We start from the raw sequence: 17,633 nt of genomic DNA on the forward strand, positions 1-17,633 counted from the left end.
CACACTTAACTGGCTTTCATAGAGCACTGATCTCGACCGTACTGAACGTCTATAGGATGAACTGGAGCGTCGGGTGAGGTCAAGGGACATCCTCCCTACAACAGTGCGGGATCTCATTACATGCCTACAGGAATGGTCCAATTCCCATTGATCGCTAGCGCACATGTTTGGAGAGTATGCACCGTATGATTGCTGCAATCATCGCAGCAAAAGGAGGTACTACATTTTATTAAGGTAGGCGCCATAACTGTTCTTCACACTATGGTGTCCGTTGACTTCTTTCCAAGCAGTGTGTGTTTGTGTTGTTGGCCGAGTCGATTGCGTACAAGCTCTACAGCAAGCTTGCTTTGGATCGAATGCGCCGTGGTATGGATATTTGCAAAATGTCTTAAGATGATATGGTAGTTATCATGTACTGTACGCTTACAGCCTCTCGAGTAATTATAGATTACTCGATTTTCCAATTTTCATCGTAATGTAGTTGAAAAGTTTAGAAACATTTCATTAGGCTGTATGTAAGAAAGTTTGACAATAACGAAAGCAAACTTTGAATGCATCTCCTTAAGCGAAGGTTAGTGAAAACGTTGCATAAATCTGTAGTATAACCTATAGAAATGGGCTCAACACGTCACATGATACATTCTTTATCTCAGCCAAAGCAGTTCAACAAACTACCCAAAGATCATAGTTGTTGCCAACTTAGTGGTTTTCGATTTGAGGGATTTTTTTTTTTTTTTTTACAGAAAATATAAAAAATTCCCAATTATTTATTCATTCAGTATTTCCTATGCACAATGGCGTACTTCATCAAAAATGAAATTAAACATCAATTTGTAAACATAATAGCAGAATAAACTTTTTAATACTTCAACTGACATTAACAGAATCGATCCTTGTTACAAAAATACACCTTATAAAGTTATTGAGGGCATTTTAAAGGAGATAAACAACAACAACAACAAAAAATAGAAAAGCTGCATCGTTTCCTTACGTATGGTCCGTCAGGGACAAGATGTCAACAATATTACATCACAGCTAAATGAAATTGCAAGTCTCCTTCGACCTCCATATCCTCCCCGTTCGCCACTCGAAGAAGAAGTAGAGGATATACAAGATCGTTCTTTCGTGCGGGACAAAAAGCCCATCAGGAGAAATACACAGGTCACACATATCCAAGACTTGGAAGAGGAGGAAATCAGGACCAGAAGTACAGATTTATCAATTTATTATGGCTTACACTGACAATTTTTTCGTCAGAGATTCGAAATATCATCGGAAATGTTAAAATATCCAAATCAGTATTTCTTATTCAGTGTTTTCTGTTCAGAATAATTATTTTTAATCTTTTTTTAAAGTCCATGTCTGCTCGATTAGCCTAGTGGCTGTGCGCTTTGCAACCATATGTATGCCTGGCGAAGGAGTGTCCTAGGTTCGATTATTCTCGTCGGAGACTGAGGAGTTGAAGGATCTTCCCCAGCCATAGCCAAGTTAGCCTGTCTTGGGCGTGGACAGTAGGATTTTTTCCTCAGTTTATCCTGGGGTTTTTCATCCTGCAAAGCAGGCAAACTGGCCTTGAGAACTCAACACTACAGGACATAGGATACACCAGGACATAGGGCCTGACCACCTTATTCTGTGAATGGTTTGAGATCCGATGATTAATAAACCCTCGACACCGCAAGGTAAAAGAGGTTAAACAGAAGATGAGATGTGATGTAAGAGAGATTTAAAGTCCATTCTTGGTGAATTGCAAAGACTAAGCAAGCAATTTGAGACAAAAAGAACACGCTACTAAATTATACCAAAGGGGGGGAACGAATGAAAGTCATTTAGTTTAAGATTGTATGAATCTAAAGCTAAATCTTGTTTATGAATTTGAAAAGATGGCAGAAGGTAAATTTTTCTGTGCCTGGAGAGAAAGATATCCAAGTGTGCCAAGTAAATTTTGTTGTTGAGCTTAGTAAATAACTCAGCATCGTCCAGATAATTTCCGTGTGATGCAATCTGTAAAATATTTTAGTGAATATGAATATACATAAAGCCACCAAAACAGGATGAAACATCAAGAATTTGACAGTTTATTTTAAAATGTGAATTCGCATGAGCCCTGACAATAAGGGGCAGATTCATTCATTTATTCTCTGAAATGGGTGGTTTGTATTTTAAGATTTATTTTAGAACTTTGATTTTTCATTCATAACAATTTTTAAATACTTTTATCCATATCGTAATTAAAGGTTTTCTTTGTTATTTATTTAAAAGGTTTTTCACGCAAATGTCGTGATTTAAAAAAGATGCCCCCCCTCCTGGATTATTGACTGTCCTGAATTTTTTATTTATCAGCATATACAGATCCTTGGGCGATTTTTTTATTCTTGAAAATCCATAATTCATTGGTTGTCGTATAAACTCGAAAATGTCCCTTAAGCCTATTGCTTTCCCACTACAAGCCAAATTGCGAGTCAGACAATGAAAAAGAAAATTAACGACGAAACAAGTCTTCAAGAAGAAACGCAAAATCAATGCTAACACTCCTCAGTTAGAGGTATCTCCAATTTCCTGAGAGAACAAAGAACATTTCCGTTTGTAGTGTTTTTTTTCTCTTTCACTCTATCTTTCTCTTGGTAAGTTTATACCACTTACTCGCGTCCTTGCACGAGGGAGCAAGTCTTCGTGTTACGGATCAAGGACACGTAGAATCAATGTTTACAAGATAAAAAGGTTTTAAATTAAATTTTATAAATGAAATTTTCCCTGCATAGTGCCGAAGAAGGGGAAACAAAAGCAGATTTAAATGCCATAAATTATGTGTCAGAAATTGAAAAAAAAAAAAAAAAAAAAAACGTTCTAGAACTCAAGTGCTTGAAATCTAGATTACTTTCTCGTTTACGACCTTTTTTGATTTACTTTTAAATAGTATTATTTTTGAAGAATCCTGTGTTTAATAATTAATGTTTTGAATCTGTTTAACTTGAACAAATTTATGTATGCATGATATGATTTCCATATATAATTGCAATAAACACCAAGAAGAATACTGCAGCAAGGAATATTAGCCAACTCTTCACTTTCATTGACAAAATTAAAATGCTATAAGAATACTGTAGTTACAAAATTTAAAGAACACTTAAATAATAATAATAATAATAAATTGAACGTACTTCTACTAGTAAAGCTACTTGCATCCACTTAAATGCTTTGTGTGGAAACACATTCAGGCGTTGTACCTGAAGGGACGATTTAATAAAACCTGCTTAGGAGAGCGATGACAGAAGTTAAATGGCATGTCCATTCAATTGTCACCCTAAGCTTTGGGACACTCGTCGCAATGATCTTTACGACGAGAAATCATCTAGACAATGAAATGTGGCCACACTGCCAATCCGGCAACATGTGTAAACTTAGTAGCTGGCCATGACGTCACCCTAGGTATGAGACAGCTCATACTTAAAACTTCTGGTTCAACAAGGTATGACGCAAAAAACCTTTATAAGGACTTTTTCGGAAGGTGAGTTAGCCGATCTCATACGAAGGCAGCCCCCCCCCACGAATAATATATATATATATATATATATAATCCCTCCCCCTGCAAATTAACCAAACCTTGCCAAAGGAACATGCGATTTACAAACCATAAAACTGACCTCATAAGCCTTAAGTTACTTCGGCCGTAATTAGCAACTACCATACCGTTTGGCACTACATTTACTGATTATAGCATTTAATGCTTTTTTTGCTGAAACAGGTGAAGCTTGCTCTTTCAAACATCACCAACAGAGCTGCACTGCTGCATGTGAGGAATTGAACCGAAGCATTCTGGATATCTATTTGCATGAGCTCCAGATCTTTTGTTTCTTGAAAGTAGCAAAAGTGGAAATTTCCAGTTGGATACCAAAGCAAATCAGTCATTGTGCGATTGGTTTAAAACAGTAAAGAAAAACTGTCCTTTCCTGATTGATGCTGCTTTGGATGATTTCCCCTAAAGTCTTTCTGCTTGGAAAGACCTGAATCCTATCCATGAAGCTAAATTTTATGACTATTAAACTAAAGTTTAAATTTGCTGATCTCGTACGGTGGTAGAAAGATTTTGCTTCTGCTAAACAGGCAAATCGGCCAGAAGAACATGCGTATTTAATAGACGGTAATATACTGGCGTCGTAGCCTTGGTTGTTTCAACTATTAATGCTAAACATTTCAGCTCCCCCTTTGCAAAACGGACAAACCATCCATAGGAACGCATGCAATTAACAAGTGTAATATACTGACCTCATTGCCTTTGGTTGCTTCTGTTGTAATTCAAAACAACCCAATTCGTTTTTCATGTACAGTTTTCAGCTACCTCCAAACCATACCAGCTTAATGTTGTCTTGTTGCACATTTAATTTGTGATAGTTACTACAAATCTGAAAAACATTTTGGTTGCTTAAGTACTTCTTGTCAATTCACTATTCAGAATGCAGTTAGCATTTTCCCTATTTCTTCTTATTTTCATAAATTTGTCTTTTATTGTTGATTATCATGAAAATTTTGTTACAGTAATTATTCAGTTTAGTTAGTCCTGAAGGTGCTTATACTGGATTCATTTAGGTGAATAACATTTGCATAAAGTAAAGATCTGAGTAATATTTAGCCACAAGAAGTAGATAAATATATAGGCTAAAAGGGAAGATTGTGAGAGACGAGGAGAGGGGACCAGTTGTAAGATGGAAATGCCAGCGTGGAAGCTAAAACAAATATTTCTCCTCTATGCAGAGATGAGCCGAGTTGAATATTTTCGATTTCAATATATGGTTTAATGACTTCTCCTTCATAATAGTGAAAATAGTGTGCATCCATGTCTTAAATTTGATTTTGTCAAGTTTAGGACATGGATGTACTATTTTTCTGTACATCTTTTGGCTTTAACTACTGACTTGAAACTAAGTATAGGCTGCTTATTGCTCTGAATCATATCCCATTCACAGTACATAACTGTAGCATTTTGAACAAGTTTTCTCTTAGCACCATATCATTATGCATTTTTAATACTTTGTCATAAAGAAGAAAAAATATGGTTTTGACAAGACAGTTGAACACCTTTTTTTTATGTTTAAGATTTCGATAATTAAGATTTATTTACAGCCATCTTTTACTGCTTGTTGACTAAATGATCACATATCTTTCGAAGTTGAACATTTGTATGATGTTCTTAATTTGTTCCAAGCATTTGAGACTTTGCCTTTTTGGTTGTAAGTAACATGGATTCGAACCGCAGGTAGGAAATGTTGGGAACTAAATAGAAAGATAATTACTTCCTATCAACTAAGATTACAGAAAGCTGCTCTGTAGAGTTTATATATCCTTAAGATAGCCTGAAGACTTACTTCTTAAAGTTTACTTGTGAGACAAATGACATCGTATGTATTACAATGCAGAAGATTTTGTTTTTGATTCTGAACTATGACTGCATTACTGCAATGGAATGCAAACTTAGATAAGACCATCTTATTGGTCCAATTACTCAAGTGAATTGAAATGCCAGTCTACCAATACTCCAGTGGGTTTTCAGAATCAGCATAGATATTAATCAAATGCTGAAAACTTAGATTAATAATACGCTGAGTTTTTATGCAAATTCATCAATGAAAGGTTGGAAACTTATACGGCATTAATACCTTGAATGGTCTAAGGTATTTAGGAAACCCTGCTCTACAGATCAAACGGAACTCTCTTCAAGCCATTTCAGGCCTCCAATAAGTAGTGACATCACCCTGTGTGATAAAATTAATCTACCACAATAGACATTGCATGGTTGCAAATATCTAAAGTGTTAGGTTTTAAAAGTTTGGACATGTGTACAGGATGGCTACTACCTCAAATTCTACCAAACGGAAGAATAGAAGAAAAGATGTCACCAGGAAGACCTAGAAGGAAATGGATAGAAAACATCAAGAGAATAAGTGATCTGATCTCTCACAAAGATTTTAAATAACTTTGCTTCAGATAAATTGGACTGGAAAGATATTCATAGTAGCCTCTACTTGCCTTTAGGCAACTAGGACTTTCTAGTACTTAACATGTGCAATTTTAATAATTGCAGATTTTTTAATCCAGTTTTAATGTACTTAATCTTCCACATTCCTTTCTTCCCTGGAAAGAATTAAAGATTAAATAAACAACAAAAAATCTTATATACTACTACGAATTACATAAAACCCAGTGTTATGCAATTAATAGCTTGGCAAGCTATTTAGCCATCCAAATTGCTTTAGTGGAGCACACACACACACACACACACACACACACACACACACACACACACAAATAATAGCTTTGATGTTAAATCTTTATATCAAACTATATCTCAAAACTTGTTGACAGAGTAATATTTTATACAAAAGTAATCCTACTTTTTTTTTGGGGGGGGGGGTATTTTATTAGTTAATAAAAAGTAGCTTGGTAAGCAAAAAGAGCAATGTCACATTTTTGTACTAGTTTTGCACCAATCCCATTTCATGCTTTTTTTTTTCCTTAAAGTTTCCAGAACAACTCGTGAGGTGGAACTGGAATGGCTAAATGACCAAGCTGTTACCATGTACAGAGGATTGAAGATGGCACAATTTGAGATCCAGCATATTGGCCTGACACGGTGCAAAGAGTATTTTCACATTGGTAAAGCTTCCTACTTGCTTTAACTGACACAGTAGAGAATTATATGCTGTTAAGTTTTAATATATTCAAAATTTTACTCATTTTAATTAAGCTCGTATTCCAGCATTTTTTTAGAGGTGTAAGAAATTTTCTTTTGGCTATTTGAATTAAATGTAAAATTAATTCTATAACAGTTATGCTTGTAATTTTATTATTATTACCTGAGACCTCCAGTGAGTCAAGGACTCATCTAGGGAGGCCATACATCACCCACTCACTACCCTAAAGGCAAACTATTCCAGTCACTCACTGCTCTGTGAGAGAAAAACCTAGCTCTTACCCCTTGCGTGACTGCAAAGAAACTTAACTTCCATGGATGCTCCCTGTGTTCTCTCCCCACCTTCCATATAACAAAAAATTTCATCAGACGATATCCTGTGACACCCATTCAGAAGTTTATCGACCTCTATCATATCACCCCTCTTTCTTCTATTAACAGAGTCTGTAATCCACATACTCGCAATTTGTCCTCATAATCTAAATCCCATAATCCGAATATAATCTTTGTAACTCTTCTTCTTTGCAGCCTTTCCACGGTTTCTTTATCTCCTTGGAACTCGGGAGACCAAATCTGCGCACAATAATCCGGGTGTGGTCTTATCCAAAGCCTTGTAAAAAGGCAAAATGATTTCCTTATCCTTACATGTCAAGGTTCGCTTCAACATTGCAATTATCCTCTAAATTATTTGCGACTCTTGCTATGTGACCTTTGAACTTCAAATTCCTATCCACCAATATGCCAAGATCCCTTGCCTCATCAGTTATAAGGATGCCAAAAGAAAAGCTGTTCAAAATGCTACAATTACATGTTACTGATGGAACACTATATCCAGTTCGGCATATAGACATAATCTATATGCCGGCCTGGTTGGCTAGGTGGTTAGCATATCTGCTCTCCAGCCAAAAGGCTGGGTTCGAATCCCGCCGTGGGCATGGATGTTTGTGATCTTCTGTGAAAATACTAGCTGTGGTGAGTGGTAGATGGCATTGGTGTAGTTGGTGAACTGAGTGATGGAGACAGTTATCGAGTAGTTGCCTTCCCTCGATGAGTCTTTGGACTCCCTGGAGGTGCCATGTAATAATAATTTCAGCAGCTTTGTCAAGTGCATTGTGCTCAGTTGCGTTTTTTTTAAGGAATACCTGATTTACATTTGCATTAAATCCTTTAAAATGGTTGGGACATGCTCATACATTTCTCACTGCATCATTCTCATGACCACAGCAGTAAGCCACAAATCGCTCGGGGATAAAACATACTTTCAACGTTCTAACAAATTAGTAATTGAATCTTCTCACTATGCAATATGTATAATCTCACATTTTTTCTGAATTCACTGTTTGCAAACTTTCGCCAAAGTATTTTCCAATCACTCTATCTCCTGACTAGTAGATAGTAGATATGGCTCCATCTCCATATCTACTATCCAAAGACGATTTTTTTTTTATATTTCCTTGTTTCTAACCCAGTTTTCTTGCTTTGTGTTACCCACACATACTCTAGGTAAAGTATGCATGTGCTCATTCACTCAGTATGTCTGTAGCGCAGGCGCAAGGATGTCACGATATTTGCCTTGTAACTGAAGTTGATGAGTTATTTTGTTTTCTGCGGATACTGGATTTTTCATCCTATAAAACAGACAGGTATTACATACTAGAGAAAGAGAGAGAGCATCCTCCTCCTCAGAACAGCATCATTAAAATGCTATTTGGCAAAGCTCATGCCAATTAGCATTGTGCCGATTTGTGCCCTGATACAGCTTTATAACCATAGCTTCTATCATGAAATTGTTGACTGGCTAAATGGTTATTTTCATATCATCCAATGAGTTAGACACTTTAGACAGACTTCCCAGGATACTACCATGGAGAGAAGTTTCTATTCTGTATAGTTTGGATACTTCCTTTAAAATGATTTTGTGAAAGTTTTATCTTAAGCCTGACTAGTAAGAAAAGGCTTCCTCTCCCTCTATCTGGAGATTATTAGGTCCTGTGTAACTTATCCCTCTCTCATACTGTGCACAAACTGACCACCCTGCAGTAACGAACATAAGTGAGCATAAAAACTATATCTGTTATCACAAGTCTCTAAGCAAGCTGTAGTTATTAGTCATTCCTTGACTTATGACAAGCCATCACACGTGAACACATTTACTGAATACCACTCACGCCTGCAACCTATGGACCAGGAAGTTGTTGTTGATGGTGAGAAAACCCTCACTTTTTTTTAGAAGGAATATAATATCTTGGAGAGAGTAGACACATAAATGTTTGAAAAAAACTGCTGAAAATATATGCACTATTTACCAATAATTGTCTGGATACTTCAGCAATTTACAATTGATACCAGCAGGCAAACCCTAATGGGTATATCCATCTTTGGCTTTGATCACCTCCCTTTAAGGGAGGCTTTTCACCAATGTGCAGCAGACATCAGGTGGAATTTGTCTCCATTCCTCCATCAAAAGCAGCACTGAGTTCAGTGACAGATGGAGGATGTGCTGCTGTGGACCTCAATTGCCACACCAATTCGTCCCACAGGTGTTTGAGGTTGAGGTCAGGACGTTGCGCAGGCCAGTGAAGTGGTTTAACACACATCTCTTCATACCATTCCATAACAGCTGCAGCTTTGCATGGGGCATTGTCATCTTGATAGTAACACGGGTCTGTTCCATAAAGACTCCACAGTGTAAGCAGCACCTGATTATCCAGAATATCAAGGTACTGAGCTGCCTTCATGGAACCATGGACCACTGGTTGTGGTCAATTGTTCCAGTGGTGTGGGATGCATCCAAACCAGTTGAATGCATCCCACACCATTACTCTTCTACCACCAAATTTTACTCTGGGTACAACACACTGTGATAAGTGTTCACCAGACTGCCTCCGCACACTGCCATTAGACTGGAAACAGGTGAACCTTGAATCATCACTCCAAAGTACAGTTTTCCACTGGTCAATTCTCCAGTTCACATGCTCTTTACATTAGGCCAGACGACCAACCTTGTTCATTGTGATATTCGGCTTGTGTGCCACTGCTCTTCTGTGGAAACCTGCAAATGAAGTTCTTTTTGTACAGTATTAGTGCTCACCATGTTGTTACTGGCACTCTGGAACTCATCACAGATGGTCTGTGCTGATTGTAGCTGGTTTTGTGTGCCACCAGCTTTTAACACGCTCCTGTCCCTGTCATTTTTAAGCAGTCATTGTTGGTGTTTTCCTGCACTAGTGATGCCAGAACATCTCCATCACATCGCCAACCATTGATTTTGGATGCTCTAGTTGAGTGGCAATGGCACATATGGACATGCCACCAGTGTGACAGCCCACAATGACACCTCTTGAAGTCACTGAGTTCACATGTTGCAATACCACCTGTATTCAACTGCTATGATGAAATACCACTTCCTACTATCTGTACACTGGCTTTTATGAACAAACCTGTAATGTTCCATAACTTCCAATAACGGGTGTCCAGATAATTATTGGTAGATAGTGTATGTTCATACATTCACAAGATGCCTTTATAGTAGATTGGTGACTAAATGGTACTGTTAGCTAAAGAAACTTCGAAGTTAGCAATGAAGATGTAGCGCATTTGTTTGGAAGAAAGACTCTTAAAGTCTGTATAGAGCCATTAGCACAGAAAGTTGAAGGGGTGGGGAGGTAGGGGAGGAATAACTGAGTACCCAAAAATTTTGCATTTAAAAAATGGCAGAAGCATTTGTTCTGTTAATAAGGCTGCTGTGATTATTTGGTTATCTGCACACAAAAGATATTGTGTATAGTTCCATGATCCAGTTTAAATGCTGGTTTTATAATTTTCTTCCATTTCTTTATTTTATTTATACAGATATTCATCTCATCTCATCCACTTGATAATGGGTTGAGTCCACTAAGAAGAAAGGTTCTCCACTTATCGCGATCTTTAGCCATCTCACTCATGAGTCTATAGCTGGGTAGGTGGGACTGTTCTTTCAGCAACTTTATCCAAGTACTTCTTGGTCTGCCTCTAGGTCTTTTTCTTCCTATATATCCATTCAGAGCTAAATATAGGAGTAGTCTATGAGGAGCCATTCTCTGAATATGACCAAACCATCTCAGTTGATGCTTAATGATTGTCTATTATATTATCTGGGAAGTTTAAATCTGTTCTGACTTGATCATTAGTCTCGTGTTCCATCCACTGGGTGTTATTAATTTTTCTGAGGCTTTCTGAGGCATTTCATTTCAAATGCTTGAAGTTTCTTGATTGGTTGTTGAGTTAATCTCCAAGCTTCTGAAGCATAAGTAGCTGTTGGGATAATAATTATTTTATATAATTTTAGACTCGTTGGGATTTTTTTTATTTTTCCATATTTTATTTAGTTTATTCATGTTGGTCCAACCTAGGTTTAGCCTGTGTTTTACTGTTTCCATATTGTTGAGGTTACTAGATATAAGATTGCCAAGATAAACATATTTATTAACTTGTACCAGCAGATGATTTTAGAGATTTACAGAAATATTTTCTTCTTCTTCTCTACCTATCTTCATTATTTTTGTTTTATGATTTATTTTCATACCATAAGTTTTAAGTCATTTAAAATATTAATAGTTTTTTCTAGCTGTGGTTTAGAATCTGCTAAAATAATGATATCATTTGCATATTTTATGTGATTAATGTTGGTAGCATTGATTTTTACACCTGGTTCATCAGCTATGGTTTTACAGACTTCTTCTAGGAAGATGATGATAAAGAGTTGAGGTGAGAGAGAGAGGGGGCATCCCTGCTTTATACCTTTCTCGACTCTGAAATCCTCGGTTTTAATGTTGTTCATTTTAACAAAAGCTTTGGTGTCTCCATAATAATTTGTAATAAATGTTAAAATATCTGAATCCATTTTTATGTTTTTTAGGATAGTGGTCAATTTGTTTCTATTAACTGAATCAAAGGCTTGCTTAAAATCTATAAAACAACAGTATATGGGCAGGTTGTATTCCCAATATTTTTCTGCTATATTAATGGTGAAGATATGGTCTATGGTGGATCTATGTGCCCTGAATTCTGCTTGGTTTTCCTCTATGATTTTTTCTGTAAGCACCTGTGTTCTCTTTTGTATAATTCGAATGAATAGTTTATAACTATGACTTAAGAGTGTTATGGGTCTATAATTTTCACATATTCTTTTGTCTCCTTTTTTGTGAATTGGTATAATAATTCCTGTTTTCCAGTCAGTTGGGATTACTCCAGTATAAAGAATTTGATTAAATAAATTCATTAAGAAATTAATAGCTTCCTTGTCACCATAGTTCTATAGATATTTCATATTTACCCATAGCTTTTGAAAGTTTCATTTGGTTTATTGCATTTATAATTTCTGCTGGAGTTATGGGTGGTGCCTTTTCATATATCATCTTTTCTGTTATACTTTCCTCCTCCTGTTCTTTTTGAAATAATGTTTGATAGTAGTCCTTCCAAATTATTTTAATATTTTGTATTGACCCAGTTTCTAGATTGTTTTTATCTTTCATTGTTAATGGTTTATCTTTATAGATCTTAGTTAATTCTTTGATAATTTTGTATATCGTTTTATTATCATTTCTTTTATTAGCTTCTTTGCACAGTTTTGCTTTTTCCTCCAACCAGTTATTTTTGGCACATTTTATCAATTTTGTTTTTAAGATTCTTATAATGTTGTTTATTTTCTTCTGTATTTTTTATAATTAATATATACTTTGCCATTCTTTTTTCTTCTCAAGTATTTAGAATTTCTGGGGTTATCCATTCATGATTTGGTCTTGATGTTGTACCAAGTATGTTTCTTGCAGTACTTGTAACAATTTTTTTACCTTGATTCCATGTATTTTCTATATTGTCATAGGAAAATTTTCTAAACTCATTTCCTATTAGTGTCTGATAGTTATCTTGCATAGATTTCTCTTTCAGTTTTGACAGGCCCACTTTGTTGATAGGAGCTCATGATTTACGATACTTGAATTTTAGTTTAATATTTGCTGCAAGCAGTTCATGGTCAGTGTCGAAGTCTGGAGTTTTTAAAGTTCTAACATTCTGCATTGATTTCCAATTGCGTTTAATTAGAATGTAATCAATACAGTTCTTTATTGTACCATCTGGTGAGGTTCGTGTATATTTGGGGGAAGGTCTATGGGGAAAAAAAGGGTATTACAGATAAATAGATTGTTTGCTTTACAAAATTCTAATATTCTTTCTCCTCTTTCATTTCTGTTGTCAACTCCGAACCTGCCCATCACATCCTCCATGCCTGGGATAAACTTCCCAATTTTGGCATTAAAATCACCCATCACTATTAATATATCTTGCTTATTGGTCTTATCTATTAGATCTTGCAACTTATCATAGAAGGTATAGATTTCTTCATGTGACTGGTCGGGGGCATAGATTTGAATTATTGTAAAGTGAACATTTTTTTTTTTAACCTTTTAATTTGATAGTGATCATTCTTGGGCCATGTGGTTCTATGGCCATGACTGCATTTTGTAGCCTATTGTTCACTAAAATGGCAACTCCTTCTCTATGTATATTGTCCTCTCTGCCTGAGTAGAATAGTTTTCCTGAATTTAGGTTTATAACTCCTTCTCCTGTCCAATGGGTTTCAGCCAAGCCTACAATGTCCCATGTAATCCTAGCAAGTTCTTTTTCCATGAAATTTATTTTCCCAGGTTTTAACAGTGTCCTTATGTTTAAGGTTAAGAGATGCGAAACTCTATTGGCTGACCACATACTAAACTTCTCGGCTGCTCCCTGTGATCCAGGATCATCGCATCGGTTTCCTCGGATGCAGTAATATTCTCTTGACACAGTGGAGACTCCTGATTCATAGGGTTGAATGGCAGAATAATGCAGCCGACTTGCCACTCCTGTGCTGCATCCTTTGGTCCACGACTCTTTATTCTTTATTCGGAGCAACCCGTTGGGGTTTCCCTCATCCGCCACCTGAGGGATGCACCTGGCAGGAGTCAGGTCACCCCCACTGGAAATAAAAGTAATAACACTGGCCATCCGTGATAGGCTCCTCTGTTTATTGATTTCCAATCTGCAACTTTTTCATTTATTCTGACAGCTATTTGGTTATCTTGATACATGTTAGTTATTGCTGCAATTAGCTGAATTGGAATGTTTAACTTCTTGGGTATGATCTGCAGTTTGTTCCTTAAAATTCTGGCAGAGGCTTTCTGGCAATCTACAAATGCTTTGTGTGTTTCTATGTTGAATTCACAATGATTTTCCAATAGGATTTTTTAATGTAAAAGCTGGGTCAATGCATGATCATCCTTTTCGGAAGCCATTTTGGTCTTCATGAAATTAATCTTTTACATATGATATGAGTTTTGAAGTTAATATTCATGCATATAACTTATAACAAGTATTTAACTTATTCATCAATAGTTATATTTATTGCTTTTATACTGTATATACATTAGAATGATAATGGCCTTATTCCAACTTTCTGCTATTTTTCCTTGCTGTTAAGTATTGTTAACTTAAATATTTTTTTTAGTCATTTGATGAACCAGATGCCTGCATATTTAATAAATTCTATATATTTATTCTATCTTCTCCAGAGGATATTCCTGATTTACATTAATGTGTTGCTTGTTGGATTTCTTGTAATGTTATTTCTTCCACTGTACAGTTAGTAGTTAGCATTTTATATCAGATTTTGTTTCTTTACTATCTTGTCATAAGTTTTGAAAGAAGTTGAACCAGGTTTTCTCTTTGATTATTTCATATTTTTTCATATTGCATATTAATTGCAAATAGAAGTAATTAATACTTTAATCATTCTTCTCGTAGAGAGGTTTCTACATTAGTTATGCATTACTAAATCACTTAAGGAATAGACAAGGTAGATAAGAATATAAATTAAATTACACTTTAATAAATATTTCTGATATTTCGCAACATCATGTTGCCATCTTCGAAATGAACTTACAAAAAAGGCACGTGCCCATAGGCACTACAACGCAGTAACTGAGAATGAAGTGATGAAGTTATTGTTCTCCTAAAAGTAATGATGATGCCCCCCCCCCTAGCGGGCTAAGCAGGTGTTCTTTGGCCGTTGGGCTGCTGATGTAAGCCTCCCAAATTTGGGGCAGTATCATACAACCAAATTTGTTGAAGTTTGGAGAGATTCTTAGGGCTGAGGCGGATTCCATGAATAGTCTTTCGAATTTGTATTTGCTACGGCGTATTACTTAGCTTTCTTCCACGTATTCTGTGGTGTGCATCCAGAGCATGGTCTGCAAGACCAGAGTGGCTGTACTTGTGAAAACGGATGTAGTCCTTGTGTTCCGAAATTCTGATATTCGCTGTCCTGCCTGTTTGGCCAAAGTAAGACAGTTTACAGCTGCAAGGGACCTGGTATACACCAGGTTGGTCTAGGGGAAGTGGTCGCTCTTTAGTGGAGTGGATAAGAGATGCCAATTTTCTGTATAACAGGAGGTCAAGTCAAGTTTTTTTTAAGATTTTGGTATTTTTTTCGAGGTGCCTCGGATGTAGGGAATGGTGATGGATTTAGAGTAATCCTTGTTGGGGAGGGGGGGGGTTGTGGTTTGTTAGTTTCAATATTTTTTTGGGATGGGTAGTCATTGGTTGAGGATGTGATTTAGCTCAATGTTTAGGGCCTTGTCGTTAGAACAGATTAGTTTAGCCCTGTTGTATAGTGTTTTCACCACTCCATATTGTTGTGAGGGGGGGGGGAATTGTTGGTGAATATACCTGCCTATATGGGTGGGTTTTCTGTAAACTGAGAAACCAAGGTTCCATCAGGCTGGTGGGTGACTAGTGTGTCTAGGAAAGGGAGGCTGTTTTCCTCTTTTTCCAGGGTGAACTTAGTTCTGGGGTGTTGGTTGTTTAAGTGTGTTAAGAAGGAGGGTAGTATATCAGAGCCATGTGGCCAAATAGCAAAGCCATATGGTAGGTTTTTGTGGGGGAAGAGGCTAAGGCTTTTTCTTTAAAGGTCTCCATAAAGAAAATTGGCCAAGGGTGGGGGAGAGTGGTGAGCCCATGGCTGTCCCCTCTATTTGTTTGTAGAATTTGCCCTGCCAAACGAAATAGTCTGAGTTCATTGTGAACTGAGATATCAGGAGAAAATTTAGCTTTGATTATTATTATTCAGGCCTCCATGGAGTCAAAAGACTCATCATGGAGAGGTCCCCCCTTAACACAACGTCTATCATACCACTCCTTAAACTCATTGACCATTCTCTAAAGTTCTCTAAATTAGCTCTAAAGTTTCCTTGAGTGAGACATTTGTGAATAAGGAGGAAACGTCAAAGCTGACAATTATGTCAGTATGTTGGAGTGTAAGGTTTTCTGTGCTGGCTTTGAAGTGGGATGAGTTTTTTATGTGATGGTGTGTTGCCATTATAGTGGGTGAGCGCTTTGGCCAAATGTTTAGCTAATTTGTATGTGGGGAAATCAATGCCATCCACTATGGGACGTAATGGCATATGTTCTTTATGTATTTTTGGGAGTCCATAAATACGGGGGGTATAGAGTTAAACAGCTTTAATCTGTTTGTAACTTCTACAGGCCAGGAAGTGACTTTCTTAAGGAGCCTGTGAAGTTTTCTGATTTGTGAGTTATTGGAATTATATTCGATAGGGAGGTAAGTAGCCCGATCTAATAGAACCATTTTGGTTAACTACTACCGTTGCGTTTCCCTTATCCACTTTGGTGATAACCAAAGCAGATAAGGGAATTTCTTTATTATTCCTCATGTCCTGCAGAGCTTTATATTCCTTGTTGGATATGTTGATTTTTGGTGGTCTTGCTTTGGAGAGGACACAAGCTACATCCAGTCTTACACTGTTGGCAATTTGATTCGGAAGGTGGCAGAGTCCGCGTTCAATCTGGATCATAATATCCTCACTAGGTATTTTTCTGGGAGCAATGGCGAAGTTTTGGCCATGTGAAAGCGCATTGAGTGCTTCAGGGTGACTGAAGAAAGGTTGATTACGGTGTTGGTAGGAAGTTTTGAATTGAGGGTAGAGTTCTTTTTTAATTTTTCGAATTTTTTGATCTGTCAACCTCGTATTTTTTCAAATTCTTTGTCTGCTGCAGTATACGAGACATCATGTAAAATAGACCAAAGCTTGTGATTTAAAGTGCACAAAAGTTCTTCTTCAAAAGCACGAATAGCTTTGTTAATGTCCGCTAAAAGAAACAATGTGGCGATTTGTTCCCGAAGCTTGTGCCCTCTCCAAAGCAAGACCATCAAAAACCAACATATCCAACAAGGAATATAAAGCTCTGCAAGAAATAAGGAATAATAAAGAAATTCTTATCACCAAAGCAGATAAGGGAAATGCAACAGTAGTACTTAACCAAAAGGACTACACAGATAAGCTTAATGCTCTTCCATTAGATCGGGCTACTTACTTCCCTACTGAATACAATCCCAATAACTCGCAAATCAGAAAACTTCACAGGCTCCTTAAGAAAGTCACTTCTTGGTCTGTAGAAGTTACCAACAGATTAAAGCCATTTAACTCTATACCCCCCCCACCCCGTATTTATGGATTCCCAAAAATACATAAAGAAAATGTGCCATTACGTCCCATAGTGGATGGCATTGATTTCCCCACATACAAATTAGCTAAACATTTGGCCAAAGTGCTCACACACACACACTATACTGGCAACACACCATCACGCACAAAAAACTCAGCCCACTTCAAAGCCAGCATAGAAAACCTTGCACTCCAACATACTGACATAATCAGCTTTGACATCTCCTCCTTATTCACAAATGTTCCACTCAAGGAAATTTTAGAGCTAAACTCAGGCTATTTCGTTTGACAGGGCAAATTCTACAAACAAATAGCGGGGACAGCCATGGGTTCACCACTCTCCCCCACCCTTGGCCAATTTCTTTATGGAGACCTTTGAAGCCTTAGCCTCTGCCCCCACAAAAACC

The 17,633-nt window shown here is 36.9% G+C and overlaps 1 protein-coding gene across 1 annotated transcript in view; it reads left to right on the forward strand.

Annotated features, from left to right (window-relative positions):
• The window catches only part of LOC150100298 (glycine receptor subunit alpha-2-like), a 155,221-nt gene that overhangs the window by 116,171 nt on the left and 21,417 nt on the right, over positions 1–17,633 (forward strand). Inside the window, exon 6 of the mRNA XM_090402585.1 lies at positions 6,517–6,651. Coding sequence (XP_090258711.1) covers positions 6,517–6,651 — 135 coding nt within the window. The remainder of the gene's footprint in view (positions 1–6,516; positions 6,652–17,633) is intronic.

The sequence above is a fragment of the Typopeltis vanoorti genome, chromosome 13 (genome assembly GCF_054136105.1).
Source record: "Typopeltis vanoorti isolate ZY-2024b chromosome 13, IOZ_Tvanoo_1.0, whole genome shotgun sequence".
Lineage (NCBI taxonomy): Eukaryota > Metazoa > Arthropoda > Arachnida > Uropygi > Thelyphonidae > Typopeltis > Typopeltis vanoorti.